A 17,818-nucleotide genomic window follows, 5' to 3' on the forward strand; every position below is an offset into this window, starting at 1 on the left:
TTATGTTTGTGTACTGCTTAGACAGTCAGCATGAACACGTACAGTTTGTTACAGAAACAAAGAGCATTACCGCTTTTCTCAAGACACTGCTCTGAAAAGGAAAGTAGAGTGTGAATTAGGAAGGTCTTAAAATTCCATACATGTGTCCTCAGGACAGCATTTAAGGCTTTCTAAAACTTACAGTTTTCAGCTGAAAAGTAGCTTTTTGAACACTCAAAGTTTTGTATATGCTTCAGTAAAACTGTGACACCCACACTCCTATTCTAAAATATATACAAGCAACAGGTTACCAGTAAAGTTCCTGTCTGTGGTCTGTATAAGTGCAAACACAGTTTCTACACAGAACCATGATACCAAAGGTTCTTAAGTCAGGCTGGCTTTTTTTCCAGCCATGAACTTCATAAACTGTTTTTGTCATTGTTTTGTCCTTAAACTGAGACTTCTCATTTTGCTCTCACTTCAGTTCTGCTTTAACAATATTCTTCTAATCATTGTCCGCCCTGCAAACAACCTAAATAAACCCAAAATCTGAGAAGCAAAAGTCATTTATGGACACTTGAAGCACTTTGGTCACAGAAGACCCTATGAACATAGTTCTGCCTCACAAACATGGCATTTCGATATCATTTTACATGGAAAGATGACTTCCGCTGCAGTAATAACTTCTTCCTCAAACCCTGAGGATATGATCCATTTATATTCCATTACCTTTTTTGCCGTGACCGTCTCCCTGTGACTTTCTATTTCTTTAGTTGTGCTGGCAGCCCCAGGAGAAATGGCAGGTTTTTCTTTGAACAAGTCACCCTCATCATCATCATCAAATAGGTCAGCTGTAGACTTGACTGCATTAAGAGACAAAACAAAAAGGGAATGAATAGAACAGAATAGCCACTACTGAAAAAGAGGAGAGAGCAGTTGTAAAAGATACCATGCTCCCTTTTTAAAGCTGACCAATACCAGAGATCTTGAAGAGAAAAAAACTAGGCACGCTCTCAAAATCAAACATCATTTACCTGAGAGCACTAGTAACAGACAATGCAGTCAACATCCATTGAGCTGGAGTCAGCAGGCACCTCTAAATTCCTGAATGCAGTGTTTTGCATTAGCTTGGCACCTCTAAAGGCCTAGAGCCTGCTAACAAGTAGTGCTGAGCACAGGAGCTAAGCACTGAACTCATTGGGTTCCTATCAGTTTGAATTTTTTTGAATTGCGCCAGGGGAGTTTTAGGTTAGATGTTAGGAAGAATTTCTTTACTGAAAGGGTTGTTAGGCACTGGAACGGGCTGCCCAGGGAGGTGGTGGAGTCACCATCCCTGGAACTCTTCAAAAGACGTTTAGATGTAGAGCTTAGGGATATGGTTTAGTGGGGACTGTTAGTGTTAGGTTAGAGGTTGGACTTGATGATCTAGAGGTCTATTCCAACCTAGAGATTCTGTGATTCTGTGAATTTTGATGACCCTTAATGTTTAACCTGCCACCGCACACATACAGAGGTACCTGGATCTGGAGGCTTTTTACTTGCTCCCCCAAAGAAGTCATCGTCATCATCATCAAACAGAACAACTTTCCCAGGCTGCTTAGTAGATTTCTCTGTACTCCTTGCTGCAGGTTTCTTGTTTTTTTCCACAGTTACAGGGGAACTAAAGACGTCACTCCCTCCTGCAGGTCAGATGGGAGAAAAAACACACACAATTATTACCAGAGTTACTGAAAAGCTTCCTAAGTGAAGCCAGGCTGATAGTTTCCATCACAGCAACTTTTGATGCATTCCTGCAACAATGTCTCATCAAAAAGCATTAACTAGAAATTTCATGGTAAAATCAAGTTGCAGACTGATGGCGTCTCTCTCACACTGCAAGCACTTCTTTCTAACACCTGCTTATCTCCCCTAAAACAACAGTCAGCTCCTGTGTTAAAAGTAGCAAACCCATCAGTCCCACTCTGTTTTCTACATGGACTTCCCAAACCAGAATAGTATTTTACAAACCAGTAAGCTGGACAAATAGAAGTGATAAGGTACCTGGGGAGAGGGGAGGGTAGATGACTGAGCTCTTCCAAGGAGCAGATCTTGTCATGCAAAAATCACTGATACCACTACCACTGGTTGAGTTTGGTCCCAAGATTCCTGAATACTTTAGACAGATAGTCTGCAAACACTTTTAGCCTTTCTGGTAAAATAAGCAGTCTGGTTCTAAGTCATCTTTTTGCTCCTTATATATAGATACTTGGAAACAGTGAAGAAAAGAGACTAATTGAAAGCCTGGTAGAAAGAGTAGAACTGCTATCTGGTTAGAACTCTGCTGATTGCATGAATTTAGAATCACAGCAGCAGTTCATCATTTAAAAAAATAAATATCACAACTAGAAAATGCCACAGGATTTACAGGAATACAGTCAGGGAACCTGTTTAGATAGTTATTATACATTCTTCTGTTCCTAAACGGGCTGTTCACTGGGAGTGCGTTCATGAAGTGATTTTGAAGAGCAAATGAGCTGGTGACTTTAGCCTGTCTACAAGGTACTGAAAAGATGTGACAGAACACTTTGAATAAATGCTGCATAGAACTTAATGAACAGAACCTGATTAGAATGATGGCAAATTCACTGCTTATGCAATGGTACCTCCAAGAAAGACCAAAGGATAAAGAAAATTGCTATTTGCTGTTTTGAGCTTTGCTATCAAGACTTACAATTATGTAGAATGACCAGTGCTGACATGTACCTTTGATCTTGGAGTAAAAAGGCTGTATTTGCATATTTCCTACTCTAATGTGTGCTGAAGGCTCAGTTCGCTGAAGTTGTTTAGCTGTATTAAACCAGGCCTTTATTAATAACGGGAAAAATTAAAGCTGAGTTAACTCAGGCAAAGACCCTGCACAGAGACAGTAACTCAGTTAATTCAGAAAGACTGAGGACATGCTGCTTCTTTTCATGGCTCAGACTGAAGTTGTATATGCAACATACACCTTAGCCTTTTGTTGTTGTATTTTTTGTTATTTTTTTTGTTTGTTTGATTGTTTTTGGAAAGCTCTAAGTTACAGATTTGCTCCTTCTCCATGTATGCAGATCCTCATAATCAAAATGGAAGAAACATGAGTGGTTTTATTTACTTGTGTCACAAAAAGAGGAACTTGAATACTGTATTTATAATCTCAGGGAATATGATCTGGTCTGAAAAATCAAAATGCATTTCCTTCACAAAGTATAAAGGGAAGGTGTAACTGTGTACTGCAGATTTAAACAGTATATTACTAGTTAAAGCAACACACATCTTTAAGAGTAAGCTAGCATAGCAGCAGCTGTCAGCTTCCAAAGTTATCTCCCATCATTGACACCTACCTTCAGAGCTCCTAGAGAATCTTGATTAAACAAAGCATGCTGCAAGTTAGGCTTAGCATGGTAGAAGCGCCTGTATTGGTCATTAAGCACATGATCAAGCAATGCAGTGTTGCTGTATTTTCGCAGCTTTCTTCTTTAAAAGCTCTCCAGTATGGTTTAAAGAAAAGAGCATTTTGTGCATGAAGGAATTTGCTATTGAACAGGTCATACCTGGGAACAGAGACACTGCACCTGCTGGAACTTTCTTTAAGGACTTTGTAGAGGATGCTGAAATCATAGGAAGTACAATACAAATGGATGTACTTGCTTTACAATGTCAAAGCCTTTAGAACTCTACCACAGAAATAGGAATCTGAGAAGTCTTCTGAGCTCCAGTTTTTGCTCAGTGGCACAGAAGTCTTTAGACATTCTCCTTGAACCTCTTTCTTTTTGCAGATACATATAAGAACAGTCTAGCTTTCCGTGGTCCATTAAAACTTGCCTATGAAACCAAAGCTTACAAATATGGAACACATCTACACACAGCAGTATTTACAAGGGTTGACATTCACATATTTGAAACCACTTCAACACAATGTGCCTAAACCAAAATGTCTTAGTGTCCAAAGCCATATATGAAATTTCAACTAATACAATGCTTCAACAAAAGCCACTGCAGTACAGAATGCATCAGATTCCTGAAGAATCTGGCTATATAGCTAATGTGAAACTTACGCATTCACCAAGCTGTGAGGATCAATCTTGACCCCACTCAAACCCACCACCGGACACTGCAAAGTACTCTTCAGCAACAGGAACCCATTGTATGCAGCTCTGCCAATACCAGCAAAGATCTCATTTTTAGCTCCAAAAGAACAGGTATGTGTAAAGGATCACAGTGAACAAATGTGTAAAATTCGAAGAAAACATAGCTGTTCTCTATCAAGATTGGGGAAGAGAGCTGCCAACAATTGCTACTTCAGACTTCCCAATTCAGAAAGAACAACACACTACCCGCTAGCTGTGATAAATCCCAGCATAGACAGGACTGCAGAGTTGGTTCTTACCTTCATTTATCATGACTTGTTCCTCTTGCTGTTTTGATTCTTCTCCTTGTGGTACCTCAGCAAAAAGATCACTCTAGTAATAGACAAAAATGAATGGTGAATTTGTCTGTTATAGAAGACAGATGTCAACTTTTTCACACAGAATATCCCCTTCTGAGCCAAGACAGAGGTAACCACCACTCCCTTCCCAATGGTATGTCTGCACATACATACTTAAACCCAGCTACTCAAGAGTTAACCTGAGCACAGACATTCAGAAAGGTAGCTTTTTCTAAAGTTGAATTTACACTGCAATTCACTCTGATTATCAGTGTGTTTACCAAAGAGAAAGAATGAACTTTCATTTGCACCTCTTCAAGGGCTTACACTAATTAAACTACAGCTGTTTAGGTCCTGGTTACATTTCCTCCAAGCTTTCCTATTAAGGCTTACATAGTAAGGTTTAAAGGAAGAATTCAGGTCAGGACACACATAAAAATACTCCTGAATTTCATGTGCATAAGATGAATGATTTATATTGTTGCCAATGAGTCTCCAAAACACTAATTTGGTGCAGATATATACATTATAGCTCAAGAACATTGCAAGACCCTCGCATAAGAGTCTTTGAGGAGCAGCACACGTCACGGGTCACTCCCCTTCGCTTCACAACCCAGGGTAGCAAACTCTTACAGCACACAGAACAGCAGTTAAACAGAAACAAACCCATTTTTAGTACATCCAAACCCAGAAGAAACCTGTGTCTGCCTTCTGGTTCAGTAAGGCCTCCTCCACTGTATAAGGTAAATGAAGATATGTTACCGTTCCTAGATGATTTTTCAGCTAACAGAAAAATACTATGTATATGTGGGCAGGCAACACTCAGAGACGTCTGCTTGGCTGTCCTGTATCTAGCAGGATAAGGAAAACTGCTTGATAATAAGTAAGCAATAGAGTTTAACGATACCTTCATCTGAATTTGCACTGACATAAAGCTGGCTAACAGTACCAGATTTTATTTTTTTTTAAAGCTGTTAGCTGCCACTTAAAAAGAAAGCCTGCTAGTTGTGTTTTGTTTTGTTTTGGTAATTTTCCTCCAAATAATGGCCACACCTGAGTGGAAAGCATTGCACAGAACTATCCTCTTCCCATCACACAACACCCTTGACCAGTGCTTGTTGGATATATTCCAGCAGATTGGCACAGTAAGCTTTAAGTCAGGTGTACATGAGGTCTCCTCCCAAATTCAGTCCAACAGCCTCCTTGGCTCCAAGGAAAATATAATTTTTGTTCCTCTAGTTATAACTAGAAATATAACACCCTGCAAATGCAGTGATTTACCTACCATTTTGGACAAAGCTGAAGTGTTAGTAGTATCAGCTGCATGATAGAATCAGATGCAATAATTTATTTTACACAGCTTTACAGTAAGATTCTTAAACCTTATTAATTTTAATATAAATCCTTTGTTTTAAGATGAACAAACCGTATGGTGTTCGGTTTACCTCCACAGACAGAAGTGAGGTACTGAGCATACTCTGCTGGAATCAGAACCACTCTAGCGTAATGCCAGGACAACATTTGAATTTCTATCAGCACCATTGCAGAAGAGAGGGCTTTGCGCCAAGAGAAACACAAGCATCTTACTTGTGTGGTTTTCTTTCTCCACTGGAAAGATAACACTGTCCTATTATGCCTGAATGTTACCAAGCAACAACATGTTGCTTCGTCTCACTGCTGTCCAGAGATGGGGTTCTGAGGTTGTGTTTTTTTTGTAAGACACACACACATCGCTATTTCTATCCTCTCTTGCATTCTCACCTCATCATCATCAAAGAGACCTGTCCCACCACTGAAGAGTCCACCCCTTGAACCAAACGGTGTGAAGTCTTCATCGGTCAGCTTAGGAGGCTTGAATATGTCATCATCATCATCTAGAAAGCACAAGAACCAAGAGCTGTGAATAATTTGAGGAAATGGGATAAAGGGACAGCCAAAACAAGAACTAGTATAATTCCAGCCCCTCCCTCTTATAAAGATGATACATACAGAGAAGGTGCTGTAGATGGATCAGGTTGTACATGGTTACTCCACAATGCCCCATTTAAGAAACTCTCACTAGGCCTATTTCTGGCCCTGTTTGGCACATGCAGCACAACCTAGATTTGTGTACACACTCACCCTGAAGGATGTTCACTGATATCCCACCCAGTTTCTACTGCAGATACCACATTTTCTAAAGCAGTGTCTTACAATCCAGCCAATGACTGAAAAACAAGAGGAAATCCTACCATCTGATGGAACTCTAGCTTCCTTCTTCTCTTTTGGGATTTTCCTTGTTTTAGTCTCTGGTGACAGGGCTTTATGAAGAAAAGTTCAAATGAATGAAATGTTACTTGTAACCTGTGCTCAACCTATAGTGAAAAGAACCTTAAAAAAGTAATATAATCAAGCTGGATTATATGTCTTCACGTATGTATAATCAACCCACTGAAGCAATTCTATAAGGTACAGATTCTAAAATACACACTTGAAATCATAATGGCATCGTTCTGGCAGACGCTATAGGTTCAACATGGTTGCCCACACACTGACTAGCATCACCCAAGACGGCAGAGAGCAATGCAGCATTACAGATGGTACAGCTCCCACACGGGGCATACAGAACCTTTGAGCACCTCAAATGGCTGCAGACATATGTCATGCCATGATTCAGTTACAAATCCGTAAGTTTTATTCCCTCCCTCTCATCACTCAACAAGGTTATTTCAATAAACAGAAGACTTGCCTCTAACTCAGTAAGAAGTTAATCTGATAGCTTTTAGTACTCCAACATCCAAAATCCTAGCTAGACTGCTTGAACCAAGTAAGAACAAATACATATAGAGACCAAAAGACTGTAACGACCACAGAGACCAAAAGACCGTAGAGACTATAAACACGAAAACAATACAGAGACCGTAGAGACCATATACACCAAAAAAAGACTATAGAGAATATAGAAAACAAAAGACTATAGAGACCACAGAGACCAACAGAGACTACAGAGACCAAGAGACCACAATGAACACAGAGACCAAGAGACGGTAGAGACCACAGAGTCCAAAAAAAAGACCATAGAGGCCAAAAAAAAAAAGACCAAAGAACAGACCAAAAATAGAGATCAAAAAAGAGACCAAATAAAGTCCACAGAGACCAAAAGACTGTAGAGACTATAGAGACCAAAGACCACAGAGACTATAGACACCAAGAGACCACAGAGACTATAGAGACTAGGGAGACCATGGAGACCATAAAAATACCATAGAGATCACAGAGTAGAAAGACCACAGAGACCATAGAGGCCATAGAGGCCAAAAAAGACCATAGAGACCAAAAGGAGACCAAAAGCCTGTACAGACTGTAGAGACCATAGAGACCAAAAGCCTGTAGAGACCATAGAGACCAAAAAAACCACTATAGAGACCATAGAGACCAAAAAGAGACTACCGAGACCACAGAGACCAAAAAAAGGCCATAGAGACCAAAAGAGTCTACAGACTGCAGAGACTATAGAGACCAAAGACCACAGAGACTATAGACACCAAGAGACCACAGAGACTATAGAGACTAGGGAGACCATGGAGACCATAAAAATACCATAGAGATCACAGAGTAGAAAGACCACAGAGACCAAAAAGAGGCCATAGAGACCAAAAGAGTGTACAGACTGCAGAGACTATAGAGACCAAAGACCACAGAGACTATAGACACCAAGAGACCACAGAGACTATAGAGACTAGGGAGACCATAAAAATACCATAGAGATCACAGAGTAGAAAGACCACAGAGACCATAGAGGCCAAAAAAGACCATAGAGACCAAAAGGAGACCAAAAGCCTGTACCGACTGTAGAGACCATAGAGAGCAAACGCCGCTAGAGACTATAGAGAGCAAACGCCTGTAGAGACCATAGAGACCTAAAGCCTGTAGAGACCATAGAGACCAAAAAACCACTATAGAGACCATAGAGACCAAAAAGAGACTACAGAGACCACAGAGACCAAAAAAAGGCCATAGAGACCAAAAGAGTCTACAGACTGCAGAGACTATAGAGACCAAAGACCACAGAGACTATAGACACCAAGAGACCACAGAGACTATAGAGACTATGGAGACCATGGAGACCATAAAAATACCATAGAGATCACAGAGTAGAAAGACCACAGAGACCATAGAGGCCAAAAAAGACCATAGAGACCAAAAGGAGACCAAAAGCATGTACCGACTGTAGAGACCATAGAGACCAAAAAACCACTACAGAGACCATAGAGACCAAAAAGAGCCTGCCGAGACCACAGAGACCAAAAAAAGGCCATAGAGACCAAAAGAGTCTACAGACTGCAGAGACTATAGAGACCAAAGACCACAGAGAGTATAGAGACTAGGGAGACCACAGAGACTATAGAGACCATGGAGACCATAAAAATACCATTGAGATCACAGAGTAGAAAGACCACAGAGACCATAGAGGCCAAAAAAGACCATAGAGACCAAAAGGAGACCAAAAGCCTGTACAGACTGGAGAGACCATAGAGACCAGAAAACCACTACAGAGACCATAGAGACCAAAAAGAGCCTGCCGAGACCACAGAGACCAAAAAAAGGCCATAGAGACCAAAAGAGTCTACAGACTGCAGAGACTATAGAGACCAAAGACCACAGAGACTATAGACACCAAGAGACCACAGAGACTATAGAGACTAGGGAGACCATGGAGACCATAAAAATACCATAGAGATCACAGAGTAGAAAGACCACAGAGACCATAGAGGCCAAAAAAGACCATAGAGACCAAAAGGAGACCAAAAGCCTGTACAGACTGTAGAGCCCATAGAGACCAAAAGCCTGTAGAGCCCATAGAGACCAAAAAACCACTACAGAGACCATAGAGACCAAAAAGAGACTACAGAGACCACAGAGACCAAAAAATGGCCATAGAGACCAAAAGAGTCTACAGACTGCAGAGACTATAGAGACCAAAGACCACAGAGACTATAGACACCAAGAGACCACAGAGACTATAGAGACTAGGGAGACCATGGAGACCATAAAAATACCATAGAGATCACAGAGTAGAAAGACCACAGAGACTATAGAGGCCAAAAAAGACCATAGAGACCAAAAGGAGACCAAAAGCCTGTACAGACTGTAGAGACCATAGAGACCAAAAAACCACTATAGAGACCATAGAGACCAAAAAGAGCCTACAGAGACCACAGAGACCAAAAAAAGGCCATAGAGACCAAAAGAGTCTACAGACTGCAGAGACTATAGAGACCAAAGACCACAGAGACTATAGAGACTAGGGAGACCATGGAGACCATAAAAATACCATAGATATCACAGACTAGAAAGACCACAGAGACCATAGAGGCCAAAAAAGACCATAGAGACCAAAAGGAGACCAAAAGCCTGTACAGACTGTAGAGACCATAGAGACCAAAAGCCTGTAGAGACCATAGAGACCAAAAGCCTGTAGAGACCATAGAGACCAAAAAACCACTATAGAGACCATAGAGACCAAAAAGAGCCTACAGAGACCACAGAGACCAAAAAAGACCATAGAGACCAAAAGAGTCTACAGACTGCAGAGACTATAGAGACCAAAGACCACAGAGACTATAGACACCAAGAGACCACAGAGACTATAGAGACTAGGGAGACCATGGAGACCATAAAAATACCATAGAGATCACAGAGTAGAAAGACCACAGAGACTATAGAGGCCAAAAAAGACCATAGAGACCAAAAGGAGACCAAAAGCCTGTACAGACTGTAGAGACCATAGAGACCAAAAAACCACTATAGAGACCATAGAGACCAAAAAGAGCCTACAGAGACCACAGAGACCAAAAAAAGGCCATAGAGACCAAAAGAGTCTACAGACTGCAGAGACTATAGAGACCAAAGACCACAGAGACTATAGAGACTAGGGAGACCATGGAGACCATAAAAATACCATAGAGATCACAGACTAGAAAGACCACAGAGACCATAGAGGCCAAAAAAGACCATAGAGACCAAAAGGAGACCAAAAGCCTGTAGAGACCATAGAGACCTAAAAACCACTATAGAGACCATTAGAGACCAAAAGCCTGTAGCGACCATAGAGACCTAAAAACCACTATAGAGACCATAGAGACCAAAAAGAGCCTGCCGAGACCACAGAGACCAAAAAAAGGCCATAGAGACCAAAAGAGTCTACAGACTGCAGAGACTATAGAGACCAAAGACCACAGAGACTATAGAGACTAGGGAGACCATAAAAATACCATAGAGATCACAGAGTAGAAAGACCACAGAGACCATAGAGGCCAAAAAAGACCATAGAGACCAAAAGGAGACCAAAAGCCTGTACAGACTGTAGAGACCATAGAGACCAAAAGCCTGTAGAGACCATAGAGACCTAAAAACCACTATAGAGACCATAGAGACCAAAAAGAGCCTGCCGAGACCACAGAGACCAAAAAAAGGCCATAGAGACCAAAAGAGTCTACAGACTGCAGAGACTATAGAGACCAAAGACCACAGAGACTATAGACACCAAGAGACCACACAGACTATAGAGACTAGGGAGACCATGGAGACCATAAAAATACCATTGAGATCACAGAGTAGAAAGACCACAGAGACCATAGAGGCCAAAAAAGACCATAGAGACCAAAAGGAGACCAAAAGCCTGTACAGACTGTAGAGACCATAGAGACCAAAAAACCACTATAGAGACCATAGAGACCAAAAAGAGCCTACAGAGACCACAGAGACCAAAAAAAGGCCATAGAGACCAAAAGAGTCTACAGACTGCAGAGACTATAGAGACCAAAGACCACAGAGACTATAGAGACTAGGGAGACCATGGAGACCATAAAAATACCATAGAGATCACAGACTAGAAAGACCACAGAGACCATAGAGGCCAAAAAAGACCATAGAGACCAAAAGGAGACCAAAAGCCTGTAGAGACCATAGAGACCTAAAAACCACTATAGAGACCATAGAGACCAAAAGCCTGTAGAGACCATAGAGACCTAAAAACCACTATAGAGACCATAGAGACCAAAAAGAGCCTGCCGAGACCACAGAGACCAAAAAAAGGCCATAGAGACCAAAAGAGTCTACAGACTGCAGAGACTATAGAGACCAAAGACCACAGAGACTATAGACACCAAGAGACCACACAGACTATAGAGACTAGGGAGACCATGGAGACCATAAAAATACCATTGAGATCACAGAGTAGAAAGACCACAGAGACCATAGAGGCCAAAAAAGACCATAGAGACCAAAAGGAGACCAAAAGCCTGTACAGACTGTAGAGACCATAGAGACCAAAAAACCACTATAGAGACCATAGAGACCAAAAAGAGCCTACAGAGACCACAGAGACCAAAAAAAGGCCATAGAGACCAAAAGAGTCTACAGACTGCAGAGACTATAGAGACCAAAGACCACAGAGACTATAGACACCAAGAGACCACACAGACTATAGAGACTAGGGAGACCATGGAGACCATAAAAATACCATTGAGATCACAGAGTAGAAAGACCACAGAGACCATAGAGGCCAAAAAAGACCATAGAGACCAAAAGGAGACCAAAAGCCTGTAGAGACCATAGAGACCTAAAAACCACTATAGAGACCATAGAGACCAAAAGCCTGTAGAGACCATAGAGACCTAAAAACCACTATAGAGACCATAGAGACCAAAAAGAGCCTGCCGAGACCACAGAGACCAAAAAAAGGCCATAGAGACCAAAAGAGTCTACAGACTGCAGAGACTATAGACACCAAGAGACCACAGAGACTATAGAGACTAGGGAGACCATAAAAATACCATAGAGATCACAGAGTAGAAAGACCACAGAGACCATAGAGGCCAAAAAAGACCATAGAGACCAAAAGGAGACCAAAAGCCTGTACAGACTGTAGAGACCATAGAGAGCAAACGCCTCTAGAGACCATAGAGAGCAAAAGCCTGTAGAGACCATAGAGACCAAAAAACCACTATAGAGACCATAGAGACCAAAAAGAGCCTGCCGAGACCACAGAGACCAAAAAAAGGCCATAGAGACCAAAAGAGTCTACAGACTGCAGAGACTATAGAGACCAAAGACCACAGAGACTATAGACACCAAGAGACCACAGAGACTATAGAGACTAGGGAGACCATGGAGACCATAAAAATACCATAGAGATCAGAGTAGAAAGACCACAGAGACCATAGAGGCCATAGAGGCCAAAAAAGACCACAAAGACCAAAAGGAGACCAAAAGCCTGTACAGACTGTAGAGACCATAGAGAGCAAACGCCGCTAGAGACCATAGAGAGCAAACGCCTGTAGAGACCATAGAGAGCAAACGCCTGTAGAGACCATAGAGACCAAAAAACCACTATAGAGACCATAAAGACCAAAAAGAGACTACCCAGACCATAGAGACCAAAAAGAGCCTACAGAGACCAGAGACCAAAAAAAGGCCATAGAGACCAAAAGAGTCTACAGACTGCAGAGACTATAGAGACCAAAGACCACAGAGACTATAGACACCAAGAGACCACAGAGACTACAGAGACTAGGGAGACCATGGAGACCATAAAAATACCATAGAGATCACAGAGTAGAAAGACCACAGAGACTATAGAGGCCAAAAAAGACCATAGAGACCAAAAGGAGACCAAAAGCCTGTACAGACTGTAGAGACCATAGAGACCAAAAAACCACTATAGAGACCATAGAGACCAAAAAGAGCCTGCCGAGACCACAGAGACCAAAAAAAGGCCATAGAGACCAAAAGAGTCTACAGACTGCAGAGACTATAGAGACCAAAGACCACAGAGAGTATAGAGACTAGGGAGACCATGGAGACCATAAAAATACCATAGAGATCACAGAGTAGAAAGACCACAGAGGCCATAGAGGCCAAAAAAGACCATAGAGACCAAAAGGAGACCAAAAGCCTGTAGAGACCATAGAGACCTAAAAACCACTATAGAGACCATAGAGACCAAAAGCCTGTAGCGACCATAGAGACCTAAAAACCACTATAGAGACCATAGAGACCAAAAAGAGCCTGCCGAGACCACAGAGACCAAAAAAAGGCCATAGAGACCAAAAGAGTCTACAGACTGCAGAGACTATAGACACCAAGAGACCACAGAGACTATAGAGACTAGGGAGACCATAAAAATACCATAGAGATCACAGAGTAGAAAGACCACAGAGACCATAGAGGCCAAAAAAGACCATAGAGACCAAAAGGAGACCAAAAGCCTGTACAGACTGTAGAGACCATAGAGACCAAAAGCCTGTAGAGACCATAGAGACCTAAAAACCACTATAGAGACCATAGAGACCAAAAAGAGCCTGCCGAGACCACAGAGACCAAAAAAAGGCCATAGAGACCAAAAGAGTCTACAGACTGCAGAGACTATAGAGACCAAAGACCACAGAGACTATAGACACCAAGAGACCACACAGACTATAGAGACTAGGGAGACCATGGAGACCATAAAAATACCATTGAGATCACAGAGTAGAAAGACCACAGAGACCATAGAGGCCAAAAAAGACCATAGAGACCAAAAGGAGACCAAAAGCCTGTACAGACTGTAGAGACCATAGAGACCAAAAAACCACTATAGAGACCATAGAGACCAAAAAGAGCCTACAGAGACCACAGAGACCAAAAAAAGGCCATAGAGACCAAAAGAGTCTACAGACTGCAGAGACTATAGAGACCAAAGACCACAGAGACTATAGACACCAAGAGACCACACAGACTATAGAGACTAGGGAGACCATGGAGACCATAAAAATACCATAGAGATCAGAGTAGAAAGACCACAGAGACCATAGAGGCCATAGAGGCCAAAAAAGACCATAGAGACCAAAAGGAGACCAAAAGCCTGTACAGACTGTAGAGACCATAGAGAACAAACGCCGCTAGAGACCATAGAGAGCAAACGCCTGTAGAGACCATAGAGACCAAAAAACCACTATAGAGACCATAGAGACCAAAAAGAGACTACCCAGACCATAGAGACCAAAAAGAGCCTACAGAGACCACAGAGACCAAAAAAAGGCCATAGAGACCAAAAGAGTCTACAGACTGCAGAGACTATAGAGACCAAAGACCACAGAGACTATAGACACCAAGAGACCACACAGACTATAGAGACTAGGGAGACCATGGAGACCATAAAAATACCATTGAGATCACAGAGTAGAAAGACCACAGAGACCATAGAGGCCAAAAAAGACCATAGAGACCAAAAGGAGACCAAAAGCCTGTAGAGACCATAGAGACCTAAAAACCACTATAGAGACCATAGAGACCAAAAGCCTGTAGAGACCATAGAGACCTAAAAACCACTATAGAGACCATAGAGACCAAAAAGAGCCTGCCGAGACCACAGAGACCAAAAAAAGGCCATAGAGACCAAAAGAGTCTACAGACTGCAGAGACTATAGACACCAAGAGACCACAGAGACTATAGAGACTAGGGAGACCATAAAAATACCATAGAGATCACAGAGTAGAAAGACCACAGAGACCATAGAGGCCAAAAAAGACCATAGAGACCAAAAGGAGACCAAAAGCCTGTACAGACTGTAGAGACCATAGAGAGCAAACGCCTCTAGAGACCATAGAGAGCAAAAGCCTGTAGAGACCATAGAGACCAAAAAACCACTATAGAGACCATAGAGACCAAAAAGAGCCTGCCGAGACCACAGAGACCAAAAAAAGGCCATAGAGACCAAAAGAGTCTACAGACTGCAGAGACTATAGAGACCAAAGACCACAGAGACTATAGACACCAAGAGACCACAGAGACTATAGAGACTAGGGAGACCATGGAGACCATAAAAATACCATAGAGATCAGAGTAGAAAGACCACAGAGACCATAGAGGCCATAGAGGCCAAAAAAGACCATAGAGACCAAAAGGAGACCAAAAGCCTGTACAGACTGTAGAGACCATAGAGAGCAAACGCCGCTAGAGACCATAGAGAGCAAACGCCTGTAGAGACCATAGAGACCAAAAAACCACTATAGAGACCATAAAGACCAAAAAGAGCCTACAGAGACCAGAGACCAAAAAAAGGCCATAGAGACCAAAAGAGTCTACAGACTGCAGAGACTATAGAGACCAAAGACCACAGAGACTATAGACACCAAGAGACCACAGAGACTACAGAGACTAGGGAGACCATGGAGACCATAAAAATACCATAGAGATCACAGAGTAGAAAGACCACAGAGACTATAGAGGCCAAAAAAGACCATAGAGACCAAAAGGAGACCAAAAGCCTGTACAGACTGTAGAGACCATAGAGACCAAAAAACCACTATAGAGACCATAGAGACCAAAAAGAGCCTACAGAGACCACAGAGACCAAAAAAAGGCCATAGAGACCAAAAGAGTCTACAGACTGCAGAGACTATAGAGACCAAAGACCACAGAGAGTATAGAGACTAGGGAGACCATGGAGACCATAAAAATACCATAGAGATCACAGAGTAGAAAGACCACAGAGACCATAGAGGCCAAAAAAGACCATAGAGACCAAAAGGAGACCAAAAGCCTGTAGAGACCATAGAGACCTAAAAACCACTATAGAGACCATAGAGACCAAAAGCCTGTAGAGACCATAGAGACCTAAAAACCACTATAGAGACCATAGAGACCAAAAAGAGCCTGCCGAGACCACAGAGACCAAAAAAAGGCCATAGAGACCAAAAGAGTCTACAGACTGCAGAGACTATAGACACCAAGAGACCACAGAGACTATAGAGACTAGGGAGACCATAAAAATACCATAGAGATCACAGAGTAGAAAGACCACAGAGACCATAGAGGCCAAAAAAGACCATAGAGACCAAAAGGAGACCAAAAGCCTGTACAGACTGTAGAGACCATAGAGACCAAAAGCCTGTAGAGACCATAGAGACCTAAAAACCACTATAGAGACCATAGAGACCAAAAAGAGCCTGCCGAGACCACAGAGACCAAAAAAAGGCCATAGAGACCAAAAGAGTCTACAGACTGCAGAGACTATAGAGACCAAAGACCACAGAGACTATAGACACCAAGAGACCACACAGACTATAGAGACTAGGGAGACCATGGAGACCATAAAAATACCATTGAGATCACAGAGTAGAAAGTCCACAGAGACCATAGAGGCCAAAAAAGACCATAGAGACCAAAAGGAGACCAAAAGCCTGTACAGACTGTAGAGACCATAGAGACCAAAAAACCACTATAGAGACCATAGAGACCAAAAAGAGCCTACAGAGACCACAGAGACCAAAAAAAGGCCATAGAGACCAAAAGAGTCTACAGACTGCAGAGACTATAGAGACCAAAGACCACAGAGACTATAGAGACTAGGGAGACCATGGAGACCATAAAAATACCATAGAGATCACAGACTAGAAAGACCACAGAGACCATAGAGGCCAAAAAAGACCATAGAGACCAAAAGGAGACCAAAAGCCTGTAGAGACCATAGAGACCTAAAAACCACTATAGAGACCATAGAGACCAAAAGCCTGTAGAGACCATAGAGACCTAAAAACCACTATAGAGACCATAGAGACCAAAAAGAGCCTGCCGAGACCACAGAGACCAAAAAAAGGCCATAGAGACCAAAAGAGTCTACAGACTGCAGAGACTATAGACACCAAGAGACCACAGAGACTATAGAGACTAGGGAGACCATAAAAATACCATAGAGATCACAGAGTAGAAAGACCACAGAGACCATAGAGGCCAAAAAAGACCATAGAGACCAAAAGGAGACCAAAAGCCTGTACAGACTGTAGAGACCATAGAGAGCAAACGCCTCTAGAGACCATAGAGAGCAAAAGCCTGTAGAGACCATAGAGACCAAAAAACCACTATAGAGACCATAGAGACCAAAAAGAGCCTGCCGAGACCACAGAGACCAAAAAAAGGCCATAGAGACCAAAAGAGTCTACAGACTGCAGAGACTATAGAGACCAAAGACAACAGAGACTATAGACACCAAGAGACCACAGAGACTATAGAGACTAGGGAGACCATGGAGACCATAAAAATACCATAGAGATCAGAGTAGAAAGACCACAGAGACCATAGAGGCCATAGAGGCCAAAAAAGACCATAGAGACCAAAAGGAGACCAAAAGCCTGTACAGACTATAGAAACCATAGAGAGCAAACGCCTCTAGAGACCATAGAGAGCAAAAGCCTGTAGAGACCATAGAGACCTAAAAACCACTATAGAGACCATAGAGACCAAAAAGAGCCTGCCGAGACCACAGAGACCAAAAAAAGGCCATAGAGACCAAAAGAGTCTACAGACTGCAGAGACTATAGAGACCAAAGACCACAGAGACTATAGACACCAAGAGACCACACAGACTATAG

The 17,818-nt window shown here is 42.2% G+C and overlaps 1 protein-coding gene across 6 annotated transcripts in view; it reads right to left on the minus strand.

Moving 5' to 3' along the window:
• Positions 1-17,818, minus strand: part of WASHC2C (WASH complex subunit 2C) — a 175,892-nt gene that overhangs the window by 19,615 nt on the left and 138,459 nt on the right. For 3 of the 6 annotated variants that reach the window (XM_068687726.1, XM_068687721.1, XM_068687722.1), the window contains exons 11-17: positions 6,655-6,723; positions 6,185-6,297; positions 4,385-4,457; positions 3,549-3,605; positions 1,497-1,658; positions 709-842; positions 71-91 (exon numbers count right to left, since the gene is read on the minus strand). In XM_068687726.1, coding sequence (XP_068543827.1) covers positions 71-91; positions 709-842; positions 1,497-1,658; positions 3,549-3,605; positions 4,385-4,457; positions 6,185-6,297; positions 6,655-6,723 — 629 coding nt within the window. The remainder of the gene's footprint in view (positions 1-70; positions 92-708; positions 843-1,496; positions 1,659-3,548; positions 3,606-4,384; positions 4,458-6,184; positions 6,298-6,654; positions 6,724-17,818) is intronic. The other 3 variants (XM_068687724.1, XM_068687723.1, XM_068687725.1) reach the window with 2 other exon arrangements.

Source organism: Anas acuta, chromosome 7 (assembly GCF_963932015.1).
Source record: "Anas acuta chromosome 7, bAnaAcu1.1, whole genome shotgun sequence".
NCBI lineage: Eukaryota > Metazoa > Chordata > Aves > Anseriformes > Anatidae > Anas > Anas acuta.